Raw genomic sequence first — 25290 nt, forward strand, 5'->3', positions numbered from 1 at the left:
GGATTAGTAGCCTATTCATGAAAATGTGTATTTCCATCCGCTCAACTGGCTTACAGTACTATTCTGCTATTGCATTGCCGCATATTCTGCTCATTTATTGTGTGAGCGATGACATAACTGGATACTTACTGCATTAGCGTCTTGTACGTAAAGATTAAAACATAATTGCACCATGTTTACAGGCGCACAAAAAGCATGCATCAGCAGCTCTCATCAACATGCAGATCTGTCCCGCTAAACCCTCACGCACCCCTCTGTCATCTAAGCAGCCTTTAATATAGCTGAATATCTGTCAGGGTCCTGGGACTGGGCGACCCAGGATCCCTGAGCAGTCATGTATTATATTATTATTATTATTATTGTTGTGTATTTTGGTGTTGCTCCCCCTTCCCTGTGCTTGTGTATATGTGTGTGTGGGTGGCTGAGCACTTGTTTATAGGCGGCGTCAGGCCTGGAGGGTGTGGCCCTGCAAGGGGACTGGCCACATCCGAAGCCACACACCTGCTGCTGATCAGGCCTCGTCGGGGGAGCTACTTAAGAGAGTCTTGGAGCTCCCACCGACGCGGGATCATTGCATGAGACTCCACGTTAGTCACCCTGTCTAAGTTTAGTCAGAAAGTGTATGCCTGCCATTTCTGAGTGTCCTGACAGCTGCGCTATTGTTTCCCGCAGGAAGAGCGTGGAAGGCACGGAGAGCAGCGAGCACCGGGGGGTGCTGACACGGGAGCAGAGAGCACACGGACTATTCACGGGAGACACGACACGGGAGTCTGGGAGAACACGGGGATTTATTGTTACGTTGTTTTCACTCTGTAAATAAACACTGTTTGTACATAGAGCACCGCGCCTGGGTCCTCCTTCCCCACTCCTTCCACGGTGTGCCATGCCATACCGTGACATTATTCAATAAGTAAACATACAAAGACATTTTTGTTTTTCTAACTTTTTAAAATTAATTAAACTTTTCCATAAAATATTATTATTTGGAGCTCTGGACTCGTGAATCAGTGGACAGCTGCTATAAAAAATGATTTAAAAATGCAGTTCTGACAGATGAACTTCATTGGTGAGAGTTTCTCCCAAACTCCTGACCGCTGAGTGGACAAAGATTGTATGCACATAATGGGCATAAAGAAGCTGCTATTTGTTAATGCTTGTACAGATACTGTTCGTGCTTTATTGATCCCATTTCAAAGGTTTCTTTCAATAAATCTTAGAAAATCTTTTTGGTTTCGATGCTTGGTTTATTTTTCCACAACAATCGTGGGGACGAGGATGGGTTTTCTCAAGTTATTTCTTCTCTGCTTTCATGTTGATTCAGGAAAACCTGCAGGTAGACCCACTGAGTCTGAAAGAGTGGTTACCTAAAAGTAAATTATTGAAGAGACAAGTGCCTGACAACTGAGAGCAGATAGATTCACAGCTGAAATCCAGATTAATAAAGAGCCCCGAATGGAGAGCAGCTAAGACCAACGTGAATTTCTAATTGTATTGTATATTTTTAGGGACACGTTTTAGGAATGTATTATATTATTATTATTATTATTGTTGTGTATTTTGGTGTTGCTCCCCCTTCCCTGTGCTTGTGTATATGTGTGTGTGGGTGGCTGAGCACTTGTTTATAGGCGGCGTCAGGCCTGGAGGGTGTGGCCCTGCAAGGGGACTGGCCACACCCGAAGCCACACACCTGCTGCTGATCAGGCCTCGTCGGGGGAGCTACTTAAGAGAGTCTTGGAGCTCCCACCGACGCGGGATCATTGCTTGAGACTCCACGTTAGTCGTCCCATTGAATTGAGTTAATGTGTGTAAGTGTATGCCCGCGGTTATTTGTGTCCTGACGGCTGCGTCTATTGTTTCCCGCAGGAGGAGCGTGGAAGGCACGAAGACACTGCTTGAACTTTGAGCTCCGCGCCTGGGTCCTCCTTCCCCACATCCCCACGGTCTGCCAGCCAGACCGTGACAATATCACAGTAATTACAGATTTTAAAGCTGCTGTTTACATCGCTGTTGAGGAGTAGAGGTGAATAATTGAGGGATTTAAGTCAGCAAACTGGCCAACTGGAGGAGAAAACAGAGCCAGAGATTTTTAATGGGGGAAAAACATGAATAATAACAGCAGTACCTGATTTCAGCAAAGGGCATGCTCTTTAATTTCACTCAGGTTTCTCTATTTTCTCCTGATGTGACTTATAGATCAAACTTACCTGTCCATTCATGATAAAATAAAGAAAAACAAAAGCAAAGAGATGCCAGTAAAGTTTAAATTATTCATCTGTGTGGAGGTGCTGTGAAGTAACACTGCATCTACAGGCAGTACTGGGTGATATAGTTCTGTCTCAGACCACTGACCACTGGTGTAATACTGCTGTAAATGGTAAATGGACTGCATTACCATGGTGGTTTTCTGGACTCAAAGTGCTTTACGCTATAAACTTCATCCAGCCATTGGCACGTGCTTTAATATAAATGGAAGTGATTTCAATTCACCATTACCCACCACCAAAACAATATCTTTTTCATATTGTTTTGGTGGTGTGTAATGACTATGGAGCTGCCTACTTTTGTGGTACACACATTTTCTTAAATATAATAATAAGTAATACTTCTTGAAAGTTCAGATAATAATAATAATAATACAAGTGAAACCTTTTCTACAATCACATTGCATTTGTCTGTAATACAGTGATGTAATGCATTACAGTATCTCAATATAATAATCACATTACATTTACAGTTTAAGGTAGTAAAACCTACCATGCCTTGATTCTGCAAAACTTTAGTCACACAAACCTCAAGACTGGTCAGTGACCTCCTCACTATGGATAATGTGTGCACCTGGACCATCGAGGAGATGCTGCTAGATGTTATTGTTATTGAAATTGATTGCAAATAAGTGCGATATGGTGCCGCCAGAGATGGGCAGTAACGCGTTACTTGTAAGAGAATGTCTCACGACAGTGCCGTAAGAAAGTGCGACGTTTGTGGCAACAGCTGTGTGCAGATCAACAATGGATAATATATCGAGTGCAGGGGAGAGTATGAGCGTGCAGCGTTTAAAGTGTGGAAGTACTGACCTTACTTTGAGTTTGATTCCATAAAAAGTGACAAAAACATTAGCGTCTTCTGTGCTTGGGAAGAAAACTTCTTTTTACACCGAAAACCCCCTAAACTTCCAAGCAAGCACCGAGGGAAATTCACAGAGAAACTCGCGGATTCTTCCACTGACCGCCGCGGCACACCTGCACCAGGGTAAACCTCCGCCTACGCCACTCCTGCTTTACAGGTGAAAATAGAGCAACAGGACCGCTAGTCTGTGACTTTATTTATTTTCTGCTGTGTTTTACTTGCATCTATTTGAAAGAGTGAGTGTAAACACACACAAAAAATATTTTATGTGCTGGAATGTGCAGAAAATAGGTTTAAATATTAAACAAATTTCTTCCAGTCAGAGAATGTTGCATATAATTAAATTTTTGCTTGATGCATAAAGTTAAAAGATTAAAACTAATAAAACAAGTTTTAAAAAGAGACTTTTCCATTTGATTACATTTTGTATGATGGATTATGCAGAAAAAGTAGAATTGGGCTGAAAGATCTATCGCTTTATTACCTATTCAGGTTGTAAATCGTGTTTTTAAAAAGTAACTAAGTAATTAATTACCTTTGAAAATAAGTAATCAGTAAAGTAACGGGATTAATTTTTTGGGGAAGCAGTTACTGATTACTTTTTTCAAGTAACTTGACCAACACTGGGTGCCGCATTAAAAAACCTCCTTGCAGTTGCTTAGTTTGCTAGCAGACTGCAGCGGTTGCCACTAGTTGCATGGAAGATATCAGGTGATCTGCTAAAAATCACAAATATCCATGAAAACTGAGCAAACTTCAATCTAAATTTGGGTTTTTGGAATGTAATGGTTGCAGTGGTAAGGTTCAAATTTTAGTCTGAAGGGAACTGGCAATAGAAATCACATTATTCTTAGCAGTTGCTCTCACTGAAACTTAACGACCAGCTTGTACTAACCAACAATGTGGTTTGCTGTGTAAGGGCAAAACCATACCATAGAGGGTCCTTATATAATTGTTAAGATAAGTGGACTTATATAATGTTTATTGTTATATTGTTAGCATTTACCTCCACACCATAAAAAGCATGAAGTAAAATAATGCATTACTTTTTAAAAGCAATGTGTAATTTATAATATTTTTTTCAGCGTAACAACTCCAGAACAATTTTCAGGTGCCTTTATCTAACATGTGAATGAACATCAAGCAAAACTAGAATAACGGAAAGTTAAATTAAAACATATTTGTTGCACTTTTATATTTTGCAAAAATACTGTATGGTTGTGACAAACGTGCACAGCACACCATTCAGGAGAAACGCTCAGTGCGGCATCAACCGGTGCAGTTTTAACATTGCTTTAAAACAGAGGCAGCTCCAAAGCTTCAACCACTGTGTGTATCGAAAATAACCAAAGGAAGGGAGCTACATAAAGCCCTGTGAGTCACAGCGCCATCGCAGATGAAAAAGCCAGCACATCAAAGCTCTTTCAAATGTTAACCCAGGATGACAGTCTCTTTCCCTCTGCTGTCAACTGATTGGCGAAGAGGGGAAGAGACTGGTATTTATCATCCTAATCAGACGCATTAGATGTATACCGCACTGCCCACAGATGAGACTGAATCCTTTAACGAGTTTAAATTCTAGTTGGCTGTAGAGATTATTTGATCCGTTTGATGTTTTCTTCAGCGAGTCTCTGATATCGCCGCTGATGCTGAAGATGTCAGTTATCAGCTTTACTTGTGGCCTCTGATCACAACCAGTAAGCGGATACTTAAATGAATCGAGCAGGGACCACTGATGTGCGGCAGCTGAATCATATCATAACCTCAGGCGTCTTAGCGCTTGAACAGAGAGAGGCGCTAAGTGACTCTTCACAGGCAATCACTTTGTCACCCTCTGCTCCTGGATGCCACACGGCTTTACATATTTCTCTCATCTCTGGGATGTTAACAGCCATCATAAATGTCAGCACTGAAGGATGAGCATCCTCCCACACTCCAGTTAAAAGGAACACACATAAAAGATGTAAATGTATGTAAATTGTTATGGTTATTGAGGGGGAAGTCTTTGCTGTATGTCACATTCATTTAACAAAGAAACAAAAGATTGCAGTGGTTTACATTTTTTTTGTAAAGAATCCTACCTCAACTAATTTTTTCATTTTGTTGCGGAAACACATGTCATCGTCCTGCAGAACCCTTCAGATATGTAAATGTAAGAACAAATTGATTCACAAACACAATTACTGTTTAACACTCCTGCAATTCGTGTGTAAAGCATGAAAACATGATAGTTTTTATTTTTAAAAAAGCATTGTTATTTATTTTCATCAAACAGGCGTTTTTTGTTGATAACCAAACAACCAGAGTTATGGATGAAAGCTGTATATTTCTATTGCATGTCACTCACACTCACATCACTGTATTCACTAACACTACAGATACACTGACAACATTTCATCGTTAAACAAGTGCATTGTCAGAGAGAAACTACACCACTGTCAGTCAAAAAAAAAAATACTGAAGAATAAGACTTTAATTACTCTATATTTAACTTAAAGTCAATAAATCCCATGAAAAGGTCAAATTTCACTTCCCCAAACTTTTTTTCTAGCCTCAGTACTGTTGAAAAAAACTCCCAAAAACTAATTTGAGACCACGGTAGTTTTTGGCAAACCTTACCGGGACTTCGCTACGTACTTCTATGTTAGCAACTCAGCTCAGCAGTAGATTCACACACAAATACTTTAGCAAGCATTTCCCATAGCAGGACAGTTTATACACAGACAGTATAAAGGATGGACGTAGCCACTCTGATTTGGCCTGTTGGTCAATAAAGTCCTGTTATGAAGCCTTGAGTAGAGCATTTCAAGCCGTTTGAAACCAGATGCAATGAGGGAGGGGCAGCTCCAACAGTGAAATAGTGTGCAATGAGCATATCTTTGATAAGTCCCTCACAACTCTCTGGATGGCAGTAATTTACAAAATGGGCTTAATGTTGTTATTCGTTATGGCGAATGACCATAAATCCATCAGGGGAATATTTACTGAAGTCACACAGAGCAAGGGAGCCAGGGAGTGTTTTCCCATAGACTTCTACACAACTGTAAGTTTTATTGAAAGAGGCGTTGCCCCCTGCTGGACAATTAAAAAACTGTAGGTTTAAGGCACTTCAGTAATGCTTTTCAGACCTGGAAGCTATGTCCATGTTTTATCCTGTCTATAGGTGCACCTGTGTACTGTGTTCAAAATGACTCGTCAATCAAAGTAAAGTCTCACTGGTTATGATTACTTGTCACAGAGAAATATATATCACAATTAATATCAGTTACCTGTTGTTGTTGTTGTTTTTTAACTTCACAGAGTTTGATGACAATAAGAAAACTGCATAACTTCAGACCTGGTCACATGATGTGAGTTTCATCAAATTAATAATAATAACCCCCCACAACCTGCTAGGTTAATGATCTAACATGGCACCAATGCAAAGTGAATTTAAGCAAATTTTTTTTGCTTTATTTTAATCACATTAAGTTAGGTTATTAGCCAATTTGCACATTTTCTCAACATTTGAGGGAACGTAGAGCCAGAGATAAATAAAATTGGGAACCTGAAATTTAAAATACATGAATTTAAATATGTATTTAAAACGTTTAAGTTAGTGAGTGGACAAACCTGATGACAATAAGGACTTCCTGATTTTATTTTGGAAAGTTCTTTACTCAGTTAATGACAAAATGTCAGGCAGTGTAAACAGCCCATTACACAATTAAACTAAAAGACAGTCAAGAAGCTGTAGCTCATCAGCTAGTGGAGCATTAAGAATGTATAGTTCTTGTGGCTGTGCTCACATTACAGGCTTTGCTGCACATTTCTGATTTTTAACTCGTTCTTTTTACTCTTTTTAGACAATTTTTTAAAGTCAAAAACGTAATTTTTTTTGTTTTAATCGTGAGAGTTTGATACATTCAGCTCAGTAACAGATCAAAGTATTAGACCAAAAGTCCAGTAATGCTTTGAAAGTAGTGGTATGATTATTTCATTAAAGTCCATTAGTCGGTTTGAGGGAGCCAAGTGGAAGTCAGTAGGAGTGGCATGTGGGAGTCTCGGGTATGCATGCTCTCTGGAGTGTCACAGATTATATTCCTATATTCACGGGCTTAAATTTGGCGAGCATGCAGAGCATACAGGATAACTAGCCCGTGCTTTATTTAGAACGTGAATGAAAGAGCCACAATGTTTTAATACAGCATCCAGTTCTCTTTAATACGTCCACTTGATGACAACAGAAAATATACAACAGGAAGTGGGATGTAAGCCTCCCACACCAACGGTACCACTCTGAAGTGGTTGTATAGCCCAATATAATATAATATAATATACTTAGTGCTGCAAGCGTTAATCTCGATAAAATGACATTAACGCCATAACTGCATTAATGCGGCAAATCTCCGTTAACGAGTTACTGCGGATCGCCCCGTGCGTGTGGCTGCACAGCATCAACGCGTTAGCATGGTTAGCTCGCTGACAGTACTAAATATGATATAATACAATAATGCAATTTCCTAAAAACACAGGCTTCCTTTAATTCTCGTGTGACCAGGTCTTCATCCTTTAAATGACAAATTAACAAAATTCTACATAATAGTGTAGAAAATGATCAGCCTCAAATGTAACATGGTTGTAATCTTGTTCGTCGTGTTAAAATGGTTTGACAAAACCAGAGACGCTCACAGTGACAGTTTGCACACGGTTTCCACAAATCACTTCACAAATCCCACATTAGTGACTGGTGCCAATGTTATGCTGTGTTTGCAGAGGAAACTTTTGAAAATGTTCTTCTCTGGGTCTTGAGAAACGTCTTATTTGCTTTATACATATGCAGCGTATCATCCAGCACAGTTCAGTCTGCACGCTCGTCTGGATGTCAAAGTTACCTGTTGAACCTAAAGAGTGCTGCACTGCAGTAACTTCTGCTGCGAGGACAGTCAGTGCTTCTTCACCAGAGAATGAACTCTCTGGAATCAAGAATGGGACAGACAACAACGCAAAGAGATGAATTATGCACTTTGAAGATTTAGCAACTTTTGTCATTAAAATCCCATCTGTGCATTGGGTCTCTCAGAGAGACGGTGGTGTGTGTGCGTGTGTTGATAAACAGCTGCTGTTGGGCCTCTCTGCTTGGTGGTGTTTTCATTATAACCATGTTTGCTTGACACAGTCTCTCAGATTATCTTTCAGTCTTATTATTCTCCTCTGTCTCTGCTTTCCATCAAATCACAATTCACCTGTCAGATCAGAGCAGATTAGCATTTCACAAACACATTAACCGTCTCTGTGTGCAGTGAATGAGGTGACAGACAGCCGCACTGTTACCGCCAGCAATAAAAACTTCCCCATTCAGAGACATTTAGAGCATTTGGAGATGATGCTCCCAGCAGGCAACATGCAGCAGGGAGGAGAAAACTTTAATAAAAGAAAAATATATATAAAAAGCTAGAAAACTACAAGAAAAGGTTTAATGTTGTGGTGTGCTCAGAAGAGAAAAGAAGAGACTGAAAAAGGAAAGAAAGGAGAAAATGAGTCCCTACTGTATAAAAATCTCTTATTTCCACAACTGCAGCGTACCAACAGTACAAATGCAATATGTGCTTATTCACAAGTGAGCAAGACTGTTGACTTTAAGATGTCACTTAAAAAGGACCAAAAGAATCTGTTCTAGCACAGCATGGCTGGAAAGAAATCACTCAATAAAATGTATAATTGAAATGCTGACAAAAGCAGTCCATAGATGTTTGTTAGCTAAATTCCTCTGACAAAGTACAATTGTACAAGCTCGCACAGTTTTCCTTTAAAGACGTCTTCAAGGTTCCAGAAACTCCAAATTGTTATTCTCCCAAAACTTCCCGCATAATAAAAAGGCATTACAAATGAACAAATGCCAGCACTTACAGAAGTAGTCTTCCTGAGGGCCTGATTAAGGGACAGACTTTTCCACTTCCAGTTAAGCAAACAACATTCATGACCCTCATAAAAATGCACCATCAGCCAAATAACTGCAAACAACCTGATTCTCAGGAATAAAGAAATAAAGTTAAATCAACCCATAAAAAAATAAAAACACAAAATACCTGCAGCCTTTGAATATGACAGAGTGACAATACCTAGAGACTGCTGTAGACATAATTTCCCACATATACATTTTTTTTTTTTTTAAATATTTATAGTAGTGGAAACAAGTTTGTCAACACTTTTAAGGTCCAGCACTGTAGTCTGTTTGATTCACTATATACATAATATACAGTAAAAGACAAAACTGTTCCTTTTATACGTTCTCTATTGCGTGGAGCCGCTGCGTTGTGGCTCAGTGTGCAGTCTGAAGTGCTGAGGGATGACGGACAGTCCGGTCTGCACCCCTCCAAAAACCACCATCTCATCAGGCATTCAGGATTCTTGTTAAATGATATACTCCTTTGGGTTTTCACAGGGGACGCTCTGGGAATCAGCCTGGTTGCTAAAAGCAAAATCCTGGCTGTTTTCCTGCCGGTCCTTCACTTGCTGGTTTCGATATGTCTCTTTTCTCTGGTAGAGTAATCTGCCCGTTATCGCCAGCCCAGTCACAACCACAAAGATCACAACAGCGATGACACCTGCAGGGCAGACATATCCAGGCATTCAGGTTTGGACAGGTCTTTTATGTTATGTAGCCCGCACTTAAACTTTATATTTGAATCAATGGAGCGGACTTAATAATACACAATAGAGTTTAAAAGCACTACAAACTACAAGCCTGGAGAACTACTTACAGAAATCACAACAAAGCTTGCTTAACAGAGATCAGAGGCTGTGTTTCAGAGTAAAAGGCGGTCAAACCAAATATTAATATCACTCCATCTCTGCCTTATACCCTGCAAGTCCTTGTATGTTTGCACACGTTTCAATAAATCCCTGCACCTATTTGAGGTGGCTCAAAACCTGCTCACAGTGCTGTTTATTAAAAAAAAATGTTAATTAAAGAAGGTACAAAATAGTTAGTGCTGAGCAGCTGCTGTAAAAATAGAGTGGATATCTCATCTCAGGGACAAAGATGCAACACAAGAAGCCCTTTAAAAGGTAAACACTAACATTTTTATTTATTAAAGTCTTACTTTTCTTATCTGACTGTAAGTATGCCAATAACAGTAACACGCTTAGCCTTTGGAAATCACTCGTCAAAAAAACAAAGAACTGTCATCATAAGGAAGCTGGAAATAATTCGATGTCCTGCAGCTAATACCTACAGTCCTATAATTGGGTTAGACAATGAACTGAGTAGAATCCACATTGTAATTCACTTGTAAATCTCTCACAGTGCTCAGTCTCACAGTACATTGTCTGCCCATCTCTCCTGGGTAAGTCGGCTTTCTTGCCCTGCAGTCTGGTTGTTCTAATCTAACTTCAGCACACACTGAACAGAATCTCACACATTTGTACCCAGCTGGACTCCTGTTTGACACATTTCTTCATTCAGAGAAAGTTTCATCTAATTGGAATTCAAAAACAGAAATCAATTTTGCGCTTTACTACTTTGGTTTTAAAACTTTTGAAGATAACAGGGTGAAAGTTTCAGCAGAGGTTTGGTTAGTTCAGCTGCCCTTTGTACACTGAAACACCAGAATCTCTCACTTTTGTCTCGCTACAACTTTATAGGAACACTTTGGAATCAATCTTCATTTTGAATCGTTCTGGAGTGAAGCGGGGCGATGTAATTTAGTTCAAATGAAATATTTTGCTCATCATATCACCTTTGCCAAAAAACCCTTATCGCTGAAATATTGAGTCTCACGTAGTTCAAGAAAAGTTCAACAGCAAAACGCAGCAAAACAAGGTGAAGAAGGTTCACGGTATAGTGAAGTATGTTTTAAAAAAAAACAGTACCTCCAATAAGAGCCGAGTCCGTCCTAATGGCATTGATCAAAGGTTGACCCGAACCTGCTGAACCAGACTGATCTACAGCAGAGAAAGAGAAAGGATGAGATAAAGAGGGAAAAACGAGGTAAATAGACACAGTAAGGATGAAAAACCAAGGGCAACGTGAATTAAAAGAAGAGATACAGAGAGCTTTAATAGAAAAGCGAGGTAAGGTAGATGAATGAGAGGCAATAAGAGGAAATAAACTGAAAAGAAATGGACAAGGAGGGCTATTTAGAGAAACAATAACGCTCATAAAAACAGATACAAAGCAAATACTACAGCAGCAAGTTAGACGACTGTTTAAGGAATATAAAACTGGATGAAAACAAGACCGGAGGAACTCTTTGTAACTCCCCTGTGTGGGTCTAATTAATTACGTTATCAAGCACATTGTCATTTGTCGTCCCAACAAGGTGTACAAATTTAATGACACCATAATGCAGCTCACAAAAAGCAGCTCCCATCAATAAGACACACACACAAACACACACATACACACACGCGTTCTAACCTGCTATTGCACAATTATCATCACGTTAAAAGGGTTGGAAATTATTAGGCGTTTAGGCCAGCGAGAACAGCAGTTACATTTAAAATGAAAGGGCAGAGGTATCCTCTGAATGTTTTTTTGGGGCGTGTTTAATATATTTTTCTAGGAATATTAATAGAACTCCCATCTGCAGTGAGCAAAAGTACAGCACCCTGGGTGATTCAAGGGCTCATACAGCAAGGCTGATGTTTCCAGTGCAAGAAAATTGGGCTTTCGCTTTTTATGAAACAACTTTCCAGCCATGGCGTGAGGCAAGAATTCACTGTTGAGCCTCTATTGACCTCCCATCCCACCCGCTGCACATCACGTCTTCTCCAAACTGCAAAGCACACAGCGGGCTATATGCCAGCTTGATTGGACCCAGAGAAATAACCCTGAGCTGGAATGATAAATTCTGGCTGGAGGATTTCTGTGTACCAAACAGTTTACACGACCATCCCTTTATTTTTTATATATATATATATATATATATATATATATATATATATATATATATATATATATATATATATATATATATATATATATTTTTTTTTTTTTTTTTTTAGTGTCAGTTATGGACTCTAATAATTACTCTAATAATTTAATTACCACAAAACAGCTTCTTCACAGATGATGCAAATGAGGCTCCTCCTTTCTTACCTGACAGGTGGTGTGTGTTCTCAGCTGCATAGGGATTGGTTGAAGCTGCAGAGCCACAGTTAGATTGGACTAAAGGTCCAGTGATGATGACAGGGCTGGTGTCTGAGTGGAGAAGAGCTGCTTTCAGAGGACTCATGGTGTTAAAGTGAACCACAGACAGACAACCAGTAAAACCGAGGGACGCCAACTTGGCCAGGTTTGGATCCAGGTCTGGATCCAGGTCATCAGATTCTGGGAATAAGAAAATATCAGACTCTTGAAATAAAAAATACCAAAAAGTATTTTTTTGTGACAACCATATAATCCACTTTTGATAGTTTTGCCCTTTTGTTGATTTTATAATGATTTGAAAGTGTAACTTTACAAATCAACCAGCAAGCCTTGTGCAAGGAGAAGGATCGCTCAGTGAACCTTCAGTCAATAAAAGAAAAACTCACAATGCTCACAGAAATAACTTACATCTGACAAAAGTAATAATAAATAAAAATTCTATAAATGTTAACCAATGAAATTCAGACATTGCCTTCAACCATGCTTCAATGTAATTATTTAAAAAATAAATGCATGAAAAAGGCCTGGACAAAAATGATGGTACCCACAACTTAATATTTTGTTGCACAACCTTTTGAGGCAATCACTGCAATTAAACGATTCCTGTAACTGTCAATGAGACTTCTGCACCTCTCAGCAGGTATTTTGGCCCACTCTTCATGACCAAACTGCTCCAGGTGTTTCCGGTTTGAAGGGCGGCTTTTCCAAAGATGCTCAATAGGATTGAGGTCAGGGCTCATCTCATTGAAGGCCACTTTAAAATAGTCCAATGTTTTCCTCTTAGCCATTCTTGGGTGTTTTCGCTGTGTGTTTTGGGTCATTGTCCTGTTGCAAGACCCATGACCTGTGACTGAGACCAAGCTTTCTGACACTGGCCAGCACATTTCTCTCTAGAATTCCTTGATAGTCTTGAGATTTCCTTGTACCCCGCACAGATTCAAGACACCCTGTGCCAGATGCAGCAACGCAGCCCCAGAACATAACAGAGTCTCCTCCATGTTTCACAGTAGGATATTGATATGCTTCATTTTTTTAGAGCTGATGTGCCTTGGCAAAAAAGTTCCATTTTTGTCTCATCTGTCCACGGGACATTCACCCAGAAGCTTTGTGGCTTGTCAACATGTAGTTTGGCTTATTCCAGTCTGGCTGTTTTATGATTTGTTTTCAACAATGGTGTCCTCCTTGGTCGTCTCCCATGTAGTCCACTTTGGCTGAAACAACGACGGATGGTGCGATCTGACACTAACGTTCTTTGAGCATGAAGTTCACCTTGGATCTCTTTAGAAGTCTTTCTGGGCTCTTTTGTTACCATTCGGATTATCCGTCTCTTTGATTTGTCATCAATTTTCCTCCTGCAGCCACGTCCAGGGAGGTTGGCTACAGTCCCATGGATCTTAAATTTCTGAATAACATGTGCAACTGTAGTCACAGGAACATCTAGCTGCTTGGAGATGGTCTTATAGCCTTTACCTTTAACATGATTATCTATGATTTTCTTTCTCATCTCCTGAGACAACTCTTTCCTTTGCTTCCTCTGGTCCATGTTGAGTGTGGCACACACCATGTCACCAAACAACACAGTGACTACCTGGAGTCATATACATAGGCCCACTGACTGATTACAAGATTGTAGACACCAGGGATGCTAATTAGTGGACACACCTTGGATTAACGCGTCCCTTTGGTCACATTATTTTGATTCTCTTCTAGGGGTACCATCATTTTTGTCCAGGCCTGTTCCATGCATTTATTTTTTAAATAATTACGTTGAAGCATGGTTGAAAAACAATGTCTGACTTTCATTGGTTAACATTCATAGAATTTTTATTTATTAAGACTTTTGTCAGATGAAAGTTATTTCTGTGAGCATTGTGAGTTTTTCCTTTATTGACTGAAGGGTATCAACAATTTTGTCCACGTCTGTAACTCATTGCTTCAAGTATTTGAGACGTGCATGTCTTTGCTTTTTTTGGCAAGAGTTTAGTGAGAAGCATTGTATCACTAAGAAATGTGTATCTATTGTCAGCCGTAAGTTAGCTTCACCTTGTAAGTTTAATCTATAGTTTTACAATTTACTGGCATGCCACAGCGACCAGACTTTGCTGTTTTGTCTTATTATCAGACTGAACTTGTTAACTTGGTTTTAGGACTAACTTTAAATGTAAATTTAAAATGTAAACGAAATGCTTTACATTAAAAGAAGCCATGTGTGTCATCATTTCAACAACAGCTTTAAAAATATAAACCTTATGGTTTCCATAGGACAGTTTAGTTAATCACTTCAGATAACTGAACTTTTAACCTTTCAGAAGCTTGCTCTGTCAACCAATAGGGTGATCTGACACGACAAAAAGCACGACAAACACTGACAGGTACATTGATCCTGCTTCACATTCCCACGTTATCAGAGTGGGACAATAGTGGCAGCTCATTGACAGTAATAAGGACACACACAACCTCACACACACTGTCAATACAACACAAACCGTTCAGCTGGTCAGCTTTAAAGTCTGCATCCATCACTCCGTTTGACACGTGCACTCTCCAGCTCTTTCTGTTCATTTTATTGACTTCAAACTCTCCATCATTCACCTCTGCTCCTTCACAGCGGTGTAAACAGCAGCTGTGAAAGCCCACATTACTGCTGGAAACAGCTGCATCACTATCTGTTCAGATGACTGAGAGGTGACTGTGGTTTAAGCAGCACACATCTGCATGCTGATGAGAGCAGCAGGAGACACTGGCGCAGCCTGTAAGCTCCTCTCGGCTGATACACTACAGCCACTCTCTCTACCCCCACTTTGTTTCTGTGTATTCCTTCCGGGTCCATTAGTTAGGCTGATGGATGACAGGGTTCGAGGGGAGTGACAGAAAATCCACTTTCCTGCTGCTCTTCAGATCCTGATCTGACTCCCAGCCTCTGCTGGTTTGACAGAGGAGAGGACCGGTCACATGCTGACATGACAGGGTTAAAACCCACAGTGGAACACTGAGCAGATTTACTGCATAAAGAAAAGGATCCTGAGGGGATTTGTATTAGTTGTGTAATAAGACAGCATGAGTGCACGGCTTCTATTACATGTGGATTTCCATTATTTCGTTAATTGTTGTTCTTTTAAACTGTTAAAGATTTTGCCACAGTTTTTCAGTTCTTACATGGTGCAAAATTGTACATTATCTTATGTTCATTACATAGCACGTCCTGATGGATGCCCCGGATGAAAGGCATTTCATTCGACTGACTCATGTTTCACTATTAATTGCAGAGTGTTACGTTTTAAACCACCAGTGCGCTGCTGTGACTCCGAGTCTTATCAGAAAGCTGTGACCACAGCCTGCAGCCTCTCAGCACCTCGTGTTATTAACAGCTTATATCTCAGCCTGTCTTTGATGGTACTGCTCAAGGAGAGCATGAATAAGTCATGACAGAGCCCATTTCTCCCTCACCCCAGCACTGTTACAGGTCCCAGTTCAAGAGTATGCATTGGAGATCAATGAAGATGTGGTTTACACCTCCCAGAGAGTGAGTACTTTTCCCCAGGTGTCAAATCTGCACTTGTGCATTAAAGCAAACACAGTTCTGGTTTAACCTCACCCACCAATCACGGTAAACCCTCGACGGAACCCCATTTGCCAGAATAAGTATCTATTTTTGTATGATAGAAAAAGGAAAACATTTGTATTTATTTTAGTTGTTATGTAATTTTTAAATATCTACAAGTCTAAATTGCACATACTGCGATAATAACATGCATTTTACTATAAGTGGTTATACCATCTATGAAGATTTATGCTGTTTACAGATTATACTGTGTTGACCAAACCATATGTTTTAAGGTTTGCAATACTGTATTGCTTTATGCATACACTGCATTATACAGAGAAATGTTCTGAATATTTATCCTAGCCTCATTAATAGAAATGGGATGGAAAAAATAATGGAAGTGTAATGCAATTCAGATTAATGGCAAAAACACAAAAAACACAAAAACTGAATCCCATATTCTCCATTAACCTAATATTTATGAATCCTTCTCACCAGCACATCCTTATACTGGGACCAAACAGATCATATCAGAATCAGAATCGTGTTTATTGGCCAAGTATATGTGCAGACACATACAGGGAATTTGGTTCCGGTAGATGGTGGCTATATCCATAATTAAAATGCAATAAGTACCAATTTGTGAATATTAACAAAAAGATTGTTTAGCAGTACCATGTTTTGCATAAATGCACCATCGTTGTGTTTTGTTTCATTTGCATAGTATTTGATAGAAATATAAACATCCTTTATTGTCCCTCACTAGGGAAATTCACCTGTTCCAACAGCAACGCGAGAGAGAAATGGAGCAAGAAAATTCACACAACAGTAAAGAATAAAAATACAAGAAATAAGAGACTGTACAGGGCAAATTCACAACACAAGAAAAAAATAATACTGTAAAGTTAGGGTTTCAATAAAATAAGGGTCACTAATTGCAAAATCTGTAATCCCGGATACGTTACTGCAAAAGGCATGACGTTCAAACTCCCCAGCTGTTATTTGCTGAGGGAATTTGTCAACCTCCTACAACAACACCTGCATCATCTTAGACTGAGATTTTGATTTTCTGTGTTTCCTATTTACTGAGCCGAAGTCGTTCTTCATGTTTTCACTATGAACTGGCGATGGGGATGAGTTCCTACGTTTATTTGTTTTTACAAACTACTGCATCTCAAAAAAAGTAATATAGACTTTTTTAAAATATAATTTAATTGAATTAGTAAACCCCCACACTATGAATGTCTCTTTGTGCTCAGTAGAACAGTCAACTTTCAAAGACGTTGGCCCTCACGCAATGTTTACGCAAAGTTTCATGAAGACTGATCGAGTTGTCTCGAGTTGAGAGTGAAGCTTCTTAAAGCTCAAGTTGTCTGTTTGAACTAGCTTCCAAGCTTCCATTAATTACCGAAACAATACTGATAATATTAATAGAGATGCTAAAAACACAAGTGCAACAACTGGTGAAGCCAAGTAAGTCATGCATACACTCATCATATTTCAGGCTTAAAACACATACGCAATGATGTTTCCTTTAGCTTGTTGTAATAACATATTTTCCCACAATTGATGAGCATTAAAATTAAACATATTTCCTGTGTAGTTTTATGTTCAATTCAAATTGGTTTTATTAAAAAGCGCCAAGTTACAAGAGCTTACACTGTAAAGACACTAAAGTAATACATGGAAACCCCAACAATTAAACAATGTTTAATCAACAATATTGTATCGTTAGCTTTATTTTTTCTAAAATCTTGTTTCTATTTTTATTTAAGTTAACTGAAATGTTTTTTATACCTACTTTTTAGTTTTAGCTACCCATAATCACCTGTGTTTTATAGAGAAAATGGACAGTGCTATCAAACATGTGTCATTTTCAGGACATCATACATTAAAGTTGATATCATTTTTGGCTTCTGAACTATGGCATCTTTTTTAAACGAAAGATACCAGAAATGTCTGAACATCAGTTCCTGCAGCAGCTATACACGAAGTTCAGGGTTAAAGTCATGATTAAAGACATTTTTCCATTTTGCCTCAGTCTCTTTTTTTTCCAGATAATCTGAATAATCAGGCTTGCTGAGAACAGCTAAAGCTACATTTATTTCTTTAAGTTTCCCAAAGCTGAGTGTGAAATGAGGCCAAACACCCCAGAGCTGTTATTCAAATGAGTGTGAGTCTGAGTGTTCTTTAAGTAAAAGGGCTTCTTCTCTATTTTTACAGGCTCCTCACTTACCGTGCACTCTGCCCAACACCAGCGACTTCACAGCGTTGAATTCCCCATCAGATGTCAGATTGAAGTCTTCTCTGGCATTTTCATCAATCTGAAGGAAGAGAGCTACTTCCATTATTTAAATAGGAAAGTTTTGTTTTAATTTCGGCGACTTTGAGCGGTAGGTGTGGCACGAGAAAAACATCTTACAGAAACGGTATTACGAGGTACTCTAAACGTGCTTCAAATTTGATTCAAATTTGTTTAAAATGGATGTAAAACTATCTCCATCACCTTATGACTCCTATACTGTATGCTGCTAAAGATACAACAATTCAGTATGACGGAAAGTGATAAGATGAAATGTGCCTCATAGTTTACTGGAGCCTCACAACACAGTGAATCAGGAGGCTACACCCACGCAAGACAAGGTCACCTTGTAATTTATCTCACAGTTGATAATTATATAGGCATTCTGGCTGCTGCATCCTGGTTAGATAAAATTTACCTCATACATCATCTGAGGCTCTTGTTAACAAGATAGGAGATTCAGGAGATCCAGATACGATGAAGATGCTTCATATTTCATCTGTGGCTTATTTAATGGGCGGTTTGTCCGCGCTGTCCTGCTATAGCTGCATCCAACTGCTGTGGGTGGAAGTAAACTACATTGCTGACTAAGGCTTAAAACAAAGAGGGATTTTTTTTACAATACTGTAGTGTGGTCCACACCAGAACTGCTTGCGTGTGTGTGTGTGTGTGTGTGTGTGTGTGTGTGTGTGTGTGTGTGTGTGTGTGTGTGTGTGTGTATGTGTGTGTTATTGCCCTTGAGATAAGCTCCTCATTGGCAAAGACATGGAACAAAAAAAGTTTATCTTAAGTAGCTTTGCACCTCATCTTCTTTATCTGCATGTACAAAAGCACATCATCGACATAAAAGGAGCAGGTTTTACGACACAGTGATGCATGACTTTGCATTATTTATGGAATAATTTTTGCAAGTGGCTCAAGCACCATTACATTACTGGTAACGATACTGGTTACTGGATAATCACAATTAGGATATTGTATTTGATGCAACATCATAACAACATAGCAACATCATAACATCATAACCTGTTGCATCAGGCTAAATTCTGGAAGTGTCAGAAGAATCACTACACCTATCTCACAATGAGACTGCTGTGACTGTTACGAGCCACACCTGCTAATCATTCTGGAAATACAAAATAAAATGATTCTCAGTGTGTGGTTCAAACATGCAAACTAAATGTTTCCAGCAAAGAAGAAACTCTTGTCGAGTTGTGGCAGCAGAAGCTTGTTTGTATGATGTGTTTTCTGGTGTGATAATGACAGTGCAAAGGAGCAAGTAATATGGAGAGAAACGCCCTCGGGATTGCTGCCGTGCACTGAAATTCTATAGTAGATATCAGCTTTACAACAGTCTGCAAACAGTGAATAAAACATGATGTTGTGTGCCAAAGCTTATGAGATCCACAATAATGAAACATCAGTTTGTAGACTCTTTAAGGGTTATGAAGCGAAGGTGGTAGGGATGTGGCCAAAGGTTTCTATTGGAATGTGTTGCTGTTGTCACTCACATTAACTCTGCAAACAGGATCATTTGTGTGCTGCTAATCTGTCTTTTGTTCCTCCAATGTAAGAAAACAACAACCTCGCAAATTTGCATTAAACGCTGGACTTGTTTTTTTTTACCTAAAACAATACCGACGCCTTTGTGCGAGCTGGATTTCGTTGTACTTTGCCAATTTGCAAACTTGCAGTGATTTCATGAGCTGATGAGGTGTTTTTACCTGCACAGACACAGAGTCTGTCAGCCTCTTGATGGTAACGGTGTGAAGCTGTCCATTGGCCACGTTCCTCACGCTGCTCCTTAACACTTCAGCATCTCTGCTGCTGTCCAGCTTGTATCTCACCTCCAGCTTATCTTCATACATAACAGACACACACACACATACTCATCAAATAATAGTGTTACAACTCAGATATATGAAAGAAGTAACATTTCTACACTTTCACAGAAGAAGGATTTGAGATCATCAGCATTAAGTTTGGTCTTTTCCTGAAAATTAGGCTTTGCTACGTTGTATAATCTTCACCAGCAGGGCAAACATACATTTAATCCTTCATATATGGATCTGAATGTTTTGAAGAAGTTGTTGTTCTATTAATTGAGATTTGCATATTAGGAGGATAAGCGCTAATTCCCCATCAATAACAGAGCTAATCCAATTAATTCCCCTAATAGTCAAGCATATTAATTGGAGATTTATCAAAAGAGTGAAGATTAAAGATTGTTTTTAAAAACGAAAGTTTTTTTTCTCACATCTGCAATATTTCCATAAATCAAAGTGAATAAATCATATCACAAGGTTAAAATTACAATTCAATATCTTCTTTTTGAGGTGCTGAGGAGAAGGGGAAATATTAAAGACGTACCACGTACCAGCTACTGCTCTAATAACAATAAATTTATTCTTTAAAAAAGGAAAAAGGGCCCTAAGTGAAGCAGTAGTGCTCGGGCTGAGAGGGTTTAACTGCAGTCAAGGATGAAAAGAAATGAGCCATCTTAGGGCAAACAAGAGAAAGCTCTCAGGGATTTAATTGGACGCTTCATTTTAAGAGCATTTACCTGACGACTCCAAGGTCAGCAGCAAATCTTAATGCCCTGCTGTCCATCAGCTTTCTCTGAGTCATTAACACCAGAAAAAATCCATTTACAACTAATCTAGCAGCAAAGTGCCAATTTTATTAGATTCCTGGATGCTGAAAATGTAATTTTCAACTCAAAGTGCCTCGTTCCACTCTTAAAAGTCAAACTCACAACACAATTATTTCACACAGAAGCTAAGAAAACACTTCAGCATGTTTCCGGCTCTTTTATTCAGAAGTGCGCTGACCTGCCTCCTATTATCGGCCGACCTAATCCTTATTCCTGCAGTGTCACTCATTGGGTCTCAGAGATAAGTCCAGAAAACACTTTATTCTTAACTTGAGACAAAACCTAATTGCTGGCAAAGCTGGCTGTATAGAAAATGCTAAAGGCTGACGAGGCAAATCCAGAGAGAGGAGTGATCTGACAGATTTTGATGATGGAGAGCAGGAAACGAGGTCAAAACAGGAAAAGTTGTTAGGAATGAATAGGAGAGAACAGGAGGGAATAAAAGGAGAGGAGAAGAGAAACGAGAGGAGCATCAGGGAGGAGAAGCAAATTTAAAAAATATAACTAGACAAAGTTTAGGGAGAAAAATGAGGGCTGGCATTAAAAGTTTCTGAGGTTTCAAAACTTTAAAGTTGGGAAAACTAAAAGTGGAGTTAGCAGGGGTAAGACTGAGAAGAACAGTGTACAAGGAGGATCAAGACACCTCTCAATTAACTTAAGGAGGAGGATAAGGAAAGAAAGGAGATGAGATCATTAAAAGGAAAAGAAGAAAAGACAAACAAGCGTAGGAGGCCTGTGCCCCTCTTACCATGCTTGTTGATGAGCACAGCCAGGTATTCTCTGTAGTAGGAGCTGACGTAGAGCAGCAGAGCTGGACTCTGGTTCGTCCTGAAGCTCAAAGAGATGTTCTCTGCTCTCAGTGTCATCTCAGAGTAGATGGAGGACGGCAGAGCGCTGCTGTTCCTGCTCAGCTCATAGGGCTCCTTGAAGGTGTAGCTGACTGATGTTCCAGGCTTGAAGCTGGCTGACACCTCTGGGACAGGACAAAAATAAATAGGCGAGGATTTAGAGTGCTGTTCAAATTAAACATTAAAAGAGTTAAAGAGGTTAAAGAATAGTGCAACAACATCTTATTGCTGTCATAAATACATGAAATATATGACTTTCTAATAATAAAAAAAAAGTCAACTGACACAAAATTTTAAACTCACATTGCATATTTTATCATCATTCTGAGGCAGCGGTCCCCAACCCCCGGGCCACGGAGCGGTACCGGTCTGTGAGTCGTTCGGTACTGGGCCGCGAGAGTTGAGGCTCGGGTGTGAAATGTATGGGTTTCACATTATATTTTTATTGTTTTTATCATTAACTCGGTTTCCCTGGGTCTTTTCCCCTGTGTTATGAATAAATCTTCTGGTTTTTTGGTACCGGTACTGGTTTTATTTTGTTGTATTTATCCGCGACACCTTAAAGGCTGGTCCGTGAAAATATTGTTGGACATAAACCGGTCCGTGGCGCAAGAAAGGTTGGTGACTGCTGTTCTGAGGTATCAAAGGTCACTGGAGCTCAAACTTAAACTTTTTACTCCTGTGCAACGAGATCAGCCTTTGGAATGAACCCATCAACCTACAGTATCTATCCATTCATTTTCTTTCTCTTACCCGGGTCCAGCTCGGAAGGGTAGGGGTTTGAGCAGCGATGCCCAGGGTGTCCTCCTAGCTGGACATGCCTGAACACCTCACTTATGAGCCATCCTGAAGACATCACAGCTAAATGCCCAAACCACCTTAACTAGCTTCTTCCACTGTGGAGGAGTAGTGGCTTTATTTAAACTACCTCTTAAATGAAACAGCTCTAAGGGATGAAGTTTGCTTCTGCTGCTTGCATCCACAATATCATCCTTTCAGTCACTATTCATAGCTTGCGGCTATAGGTAAGCGTAGATTAACTGGTAAACTGACAGCTTTGCTTTCACTCTCAGCTGTACCTTTACCACAAGAGAGTCGTACATTGTCCACATCACTGCAGACATGTGTGAGTCTGCAGAGCGAGTGAGGTGTGTTGCCTCTGTGTGACAGAGTGAAGCTCAAGTACCCAGCCTGAACTAGCTGGATATTTGAAACCCACCTTATTTGTTTTACCAGTTTAATGACGTCTCCAGAATTTCAGTTATCAAAAATATCATTAATAATCTTCTGCTTTTCAGCTGATTGCTAGAGCATTGGCAATAATTTGAAAACTTCACATCCTAAGTTTTCAGCCTACATGAAAAAGATTCTAGTTTGAAAAGTGTTAGCTCTGCTTTCAATAATGTAAGAGTAAACAAATTATTTCTGGGGCACAGAACAATAAATATATACAAAATTATCCCCACAGTGTTTTCCAACTTTAATTAACTTCAAATGAGGGCTGTGGTGTAGGAAGGATCGTGCATGTCTTATTACTTAGGAACTTTATATTTCTAATTACAGAAATTAGTCTTTAGAACTTCTTGCTTTCATTTTCCAACCAGACACAGAGATTAACTTTTAATATATCAAACACAGAGTGTCTCACTGTGACTCACAAAGAAAAACAAAGCGTGCATCAGCATCAGCATGATGTGGGAGATCAGAAGATATCGGTGTTTAGTGGGAGGCGGGCTAAAAAAGGACAGATGGTTGAACTCAGTTATAGAACTAATGGAGAACACAAAGGTCAACGTGGTGACGCACTGTTAGTGACTTTAACATCAAAAACAAATCACTAAAATAGACTTCAATCATATGAAACAGTAGCTATCTACATCAAACCACATCAAGTACTTCTTGATGGGTGCTGAGTAGCATAAAAGCAGAAAAATGTTTTCAGTTAAGTATAGGTTCTTAACCTTCAGGCAGCAGGATAAACACTCACTTGTAAGTGCTTTGGCATGATTTCAACTTCCACTCCATAAACGTGAGGAATTTCACCCATCTGTATTACAAATAACTCTGAAAGACGAATTTTTTATGGCAAGAGAGGCAATCAGGACTGACCTTCACAGTGAAGGACTCTTCTCAGAGAAATAAAACTAACCTACATACCTTCAAACTATGCTTTAACCTCAGTGTGTGAGATGTATAAGGCAGCTGCGCTGAGGGAAGGGGATGGAAGTATGATGTGACACTGTGCAGCATCCTGTAGAGTTTAGACAGATCCTCTGGAGAGGGGTCAAAGCAGGTGACACCACTGAAGTAAAACCCAATCCAAACTCTCTCTTCTGAATATCAAATGATTTGCCATCTCCAAAACTTTTGCTTTTCACACAGAACAGTGGTGTTGGTCAGGATGTTACAAGAGAGCTAAAGACAGAGGAAGGGGTTTACTTCATATTTCTTATCTTCTGTTCTTCTCACCCTCAGAAGAACTTGTGTTTGGTTTCTTTACCTGTGTGCTTTGAGATAGTCAGCAAATTGCAAAAACAACTAACCATAAGGTCTAAAAATTCCTTAGAATAGAAATGCACAATGAAAAGCATGTGCGTCAGAATAGTTCTGCATGGGGATTCTGACATAGGCTACTTAGATTAAAATACGTTTGTGCATTGATTAGCTCGACGCTTTTTCGAATCCCGGTCAAACTGAACATTTCTTTTTGTATCACAAATACTCATTGTGATCTTTTTGCTCTGTATTTGAGATTTGAAAAGTAAAAGTGTCACGATTAGCTGTGTGGCTGGCAGTGCAGGCCCCCGAGACAAAATATTAACTTAAGACGGCAGCTTTATTTGCTGGAAACACAAACTTGGCAATACAAAAACACAACTCAAACTAGGATTGCTTAACTAGACTGGGAATGCATGGCGTGGCATGACATAACCTGACGACAGAAGACGAGGGATACACACACAACTAACGTGGAGGACGTAATGACAAATACTGACTGACAGGGGCTAAAATACACTAGCAGGAAGATGAGGAAATGAGGAACAGGTGGACACATAGCTGGAACTTATTAGAAAAGACCAGTGTTGGGACTAACGCGTTATTAAGTAACGCGTTACAGTAACTACGTTATTATTGTGGTAACGAGCACATAACTAGTTATTATGCCAAAATCAGGAACGCGTTAGTTGTTACTGGGTCGTTATTCGTTACTTCTTGCGGTGGCTATCGCGGAGCTTCCACAGATTCAGTAACATTAGCAAGTGGTGGAGGCCAGCAGGTGGATGAGGGAAAGGGGACGCAGGAGGAGCAGAGACCCGAGGAGAACTGAACTTCAGGTAAGAAGTTATGACCTGCAGTCTATCTGGGTCAGATATGAACCAAGTTTAGGTGGAGTTTATTTTCGTTATGCTGACTTTTTCGTACTGGGTACTAGCTAGCATGACGGAGTTTCTATACAGCTGGGTGGGTGCTATGATGTTACTGATGTTGAACTTTATTTTGTTCATAAGGTTAATTATTAGAGTTTCCAACCGTCCCGTAAAAAACGGAATCGTCTCGTATTCAGAGAAAATATCATGCGTTTCGTATTGAGGTGAAAAGGAACACAGTTTGCCCCGGACTTCAGCTACAATGAAAAAGACACAAAGCTGGAGTTATTCTGTGTCTTTGCTGCACAGCTGCCTC

The 25290-nt window shown here is 39.6% G+C and overlaps 1 protein-coding gene and 1 long non-coding RNA gene across 3 annotated transcripts in view; one reads left to right on the top strand and one right to left on the bottom strand.

Moving 5' to 3' along the window:
- Positions 1 to 299: 299 nt before the first annotated feature.
- On the top strand, positions 300 to 838 carry LOC146687182 (uncharacterized). Its single transcript, XR_014916593.1, has 2 exons — positions 300 to 587; positions 673 to 838. It is a non-coding gene; the product is annotated as an uncharacterized LOC146687182 (long non-coding RNA).
- Positions 839 to 7317: 6479 nt separating this feature from the next.
- Positions 7318 to 25290, bottom strand: part of LOC146687183 (contactin-associated protein-like 4) — a 157875-nt gene continuing 139902 nt past the window's right edge. The window contains exons 19-24 of one of the 2 annotated variants that reach the window (XM_085440006.1): positions 21507 to 21731; positions 19830 to 19963; positions 18040 to 18127; positions 12209 to 12439; positions 10981 to 11052; positions 7318 to 9713 (exon numbers count right to left, since the gene is read on the bottom strand). In XM_085440006.1, coding sequence (XP_085296132.1) covers positions 9520 to 9713; positions 10981 to 11052; positions 12209 to 12439; positions 18040 to 18127; positions 19830 to 19963; positions 21507 to 21731 — 944 coding nt within the window. In that variant the 3' untranslated portion in view covers positions 7318 to 9519. Of the gene's footprint in view, positions 9714 to 10980; positions 11053 to 12208; positions 12440 to 18039; positions 18142 to 19829; positions 19964 to 21506; positions 21732 to 25290 lie in introns of those variants that run through there. The other variant, XM_085440007.1, reaches the window with a different exon arrangement.

This window comes from Copadichromis virginalis, linkage group LG18 (genome assembly GCF_057382275.1).
Source record: "Copadichromis virginalis isolate Kocher_CV1m ecotype Utaka linkage group LG18, C_Virginalis_male_GT1.1, whole genome shotgun sequence".
Taxonomy (NCBI): domain Eukaryota; kingdom Metazoa; phylum Chordata; class Actinopteri; order Cichliformes; family Cichlidae; genus Copadichromis; species Copadichromis virginalis.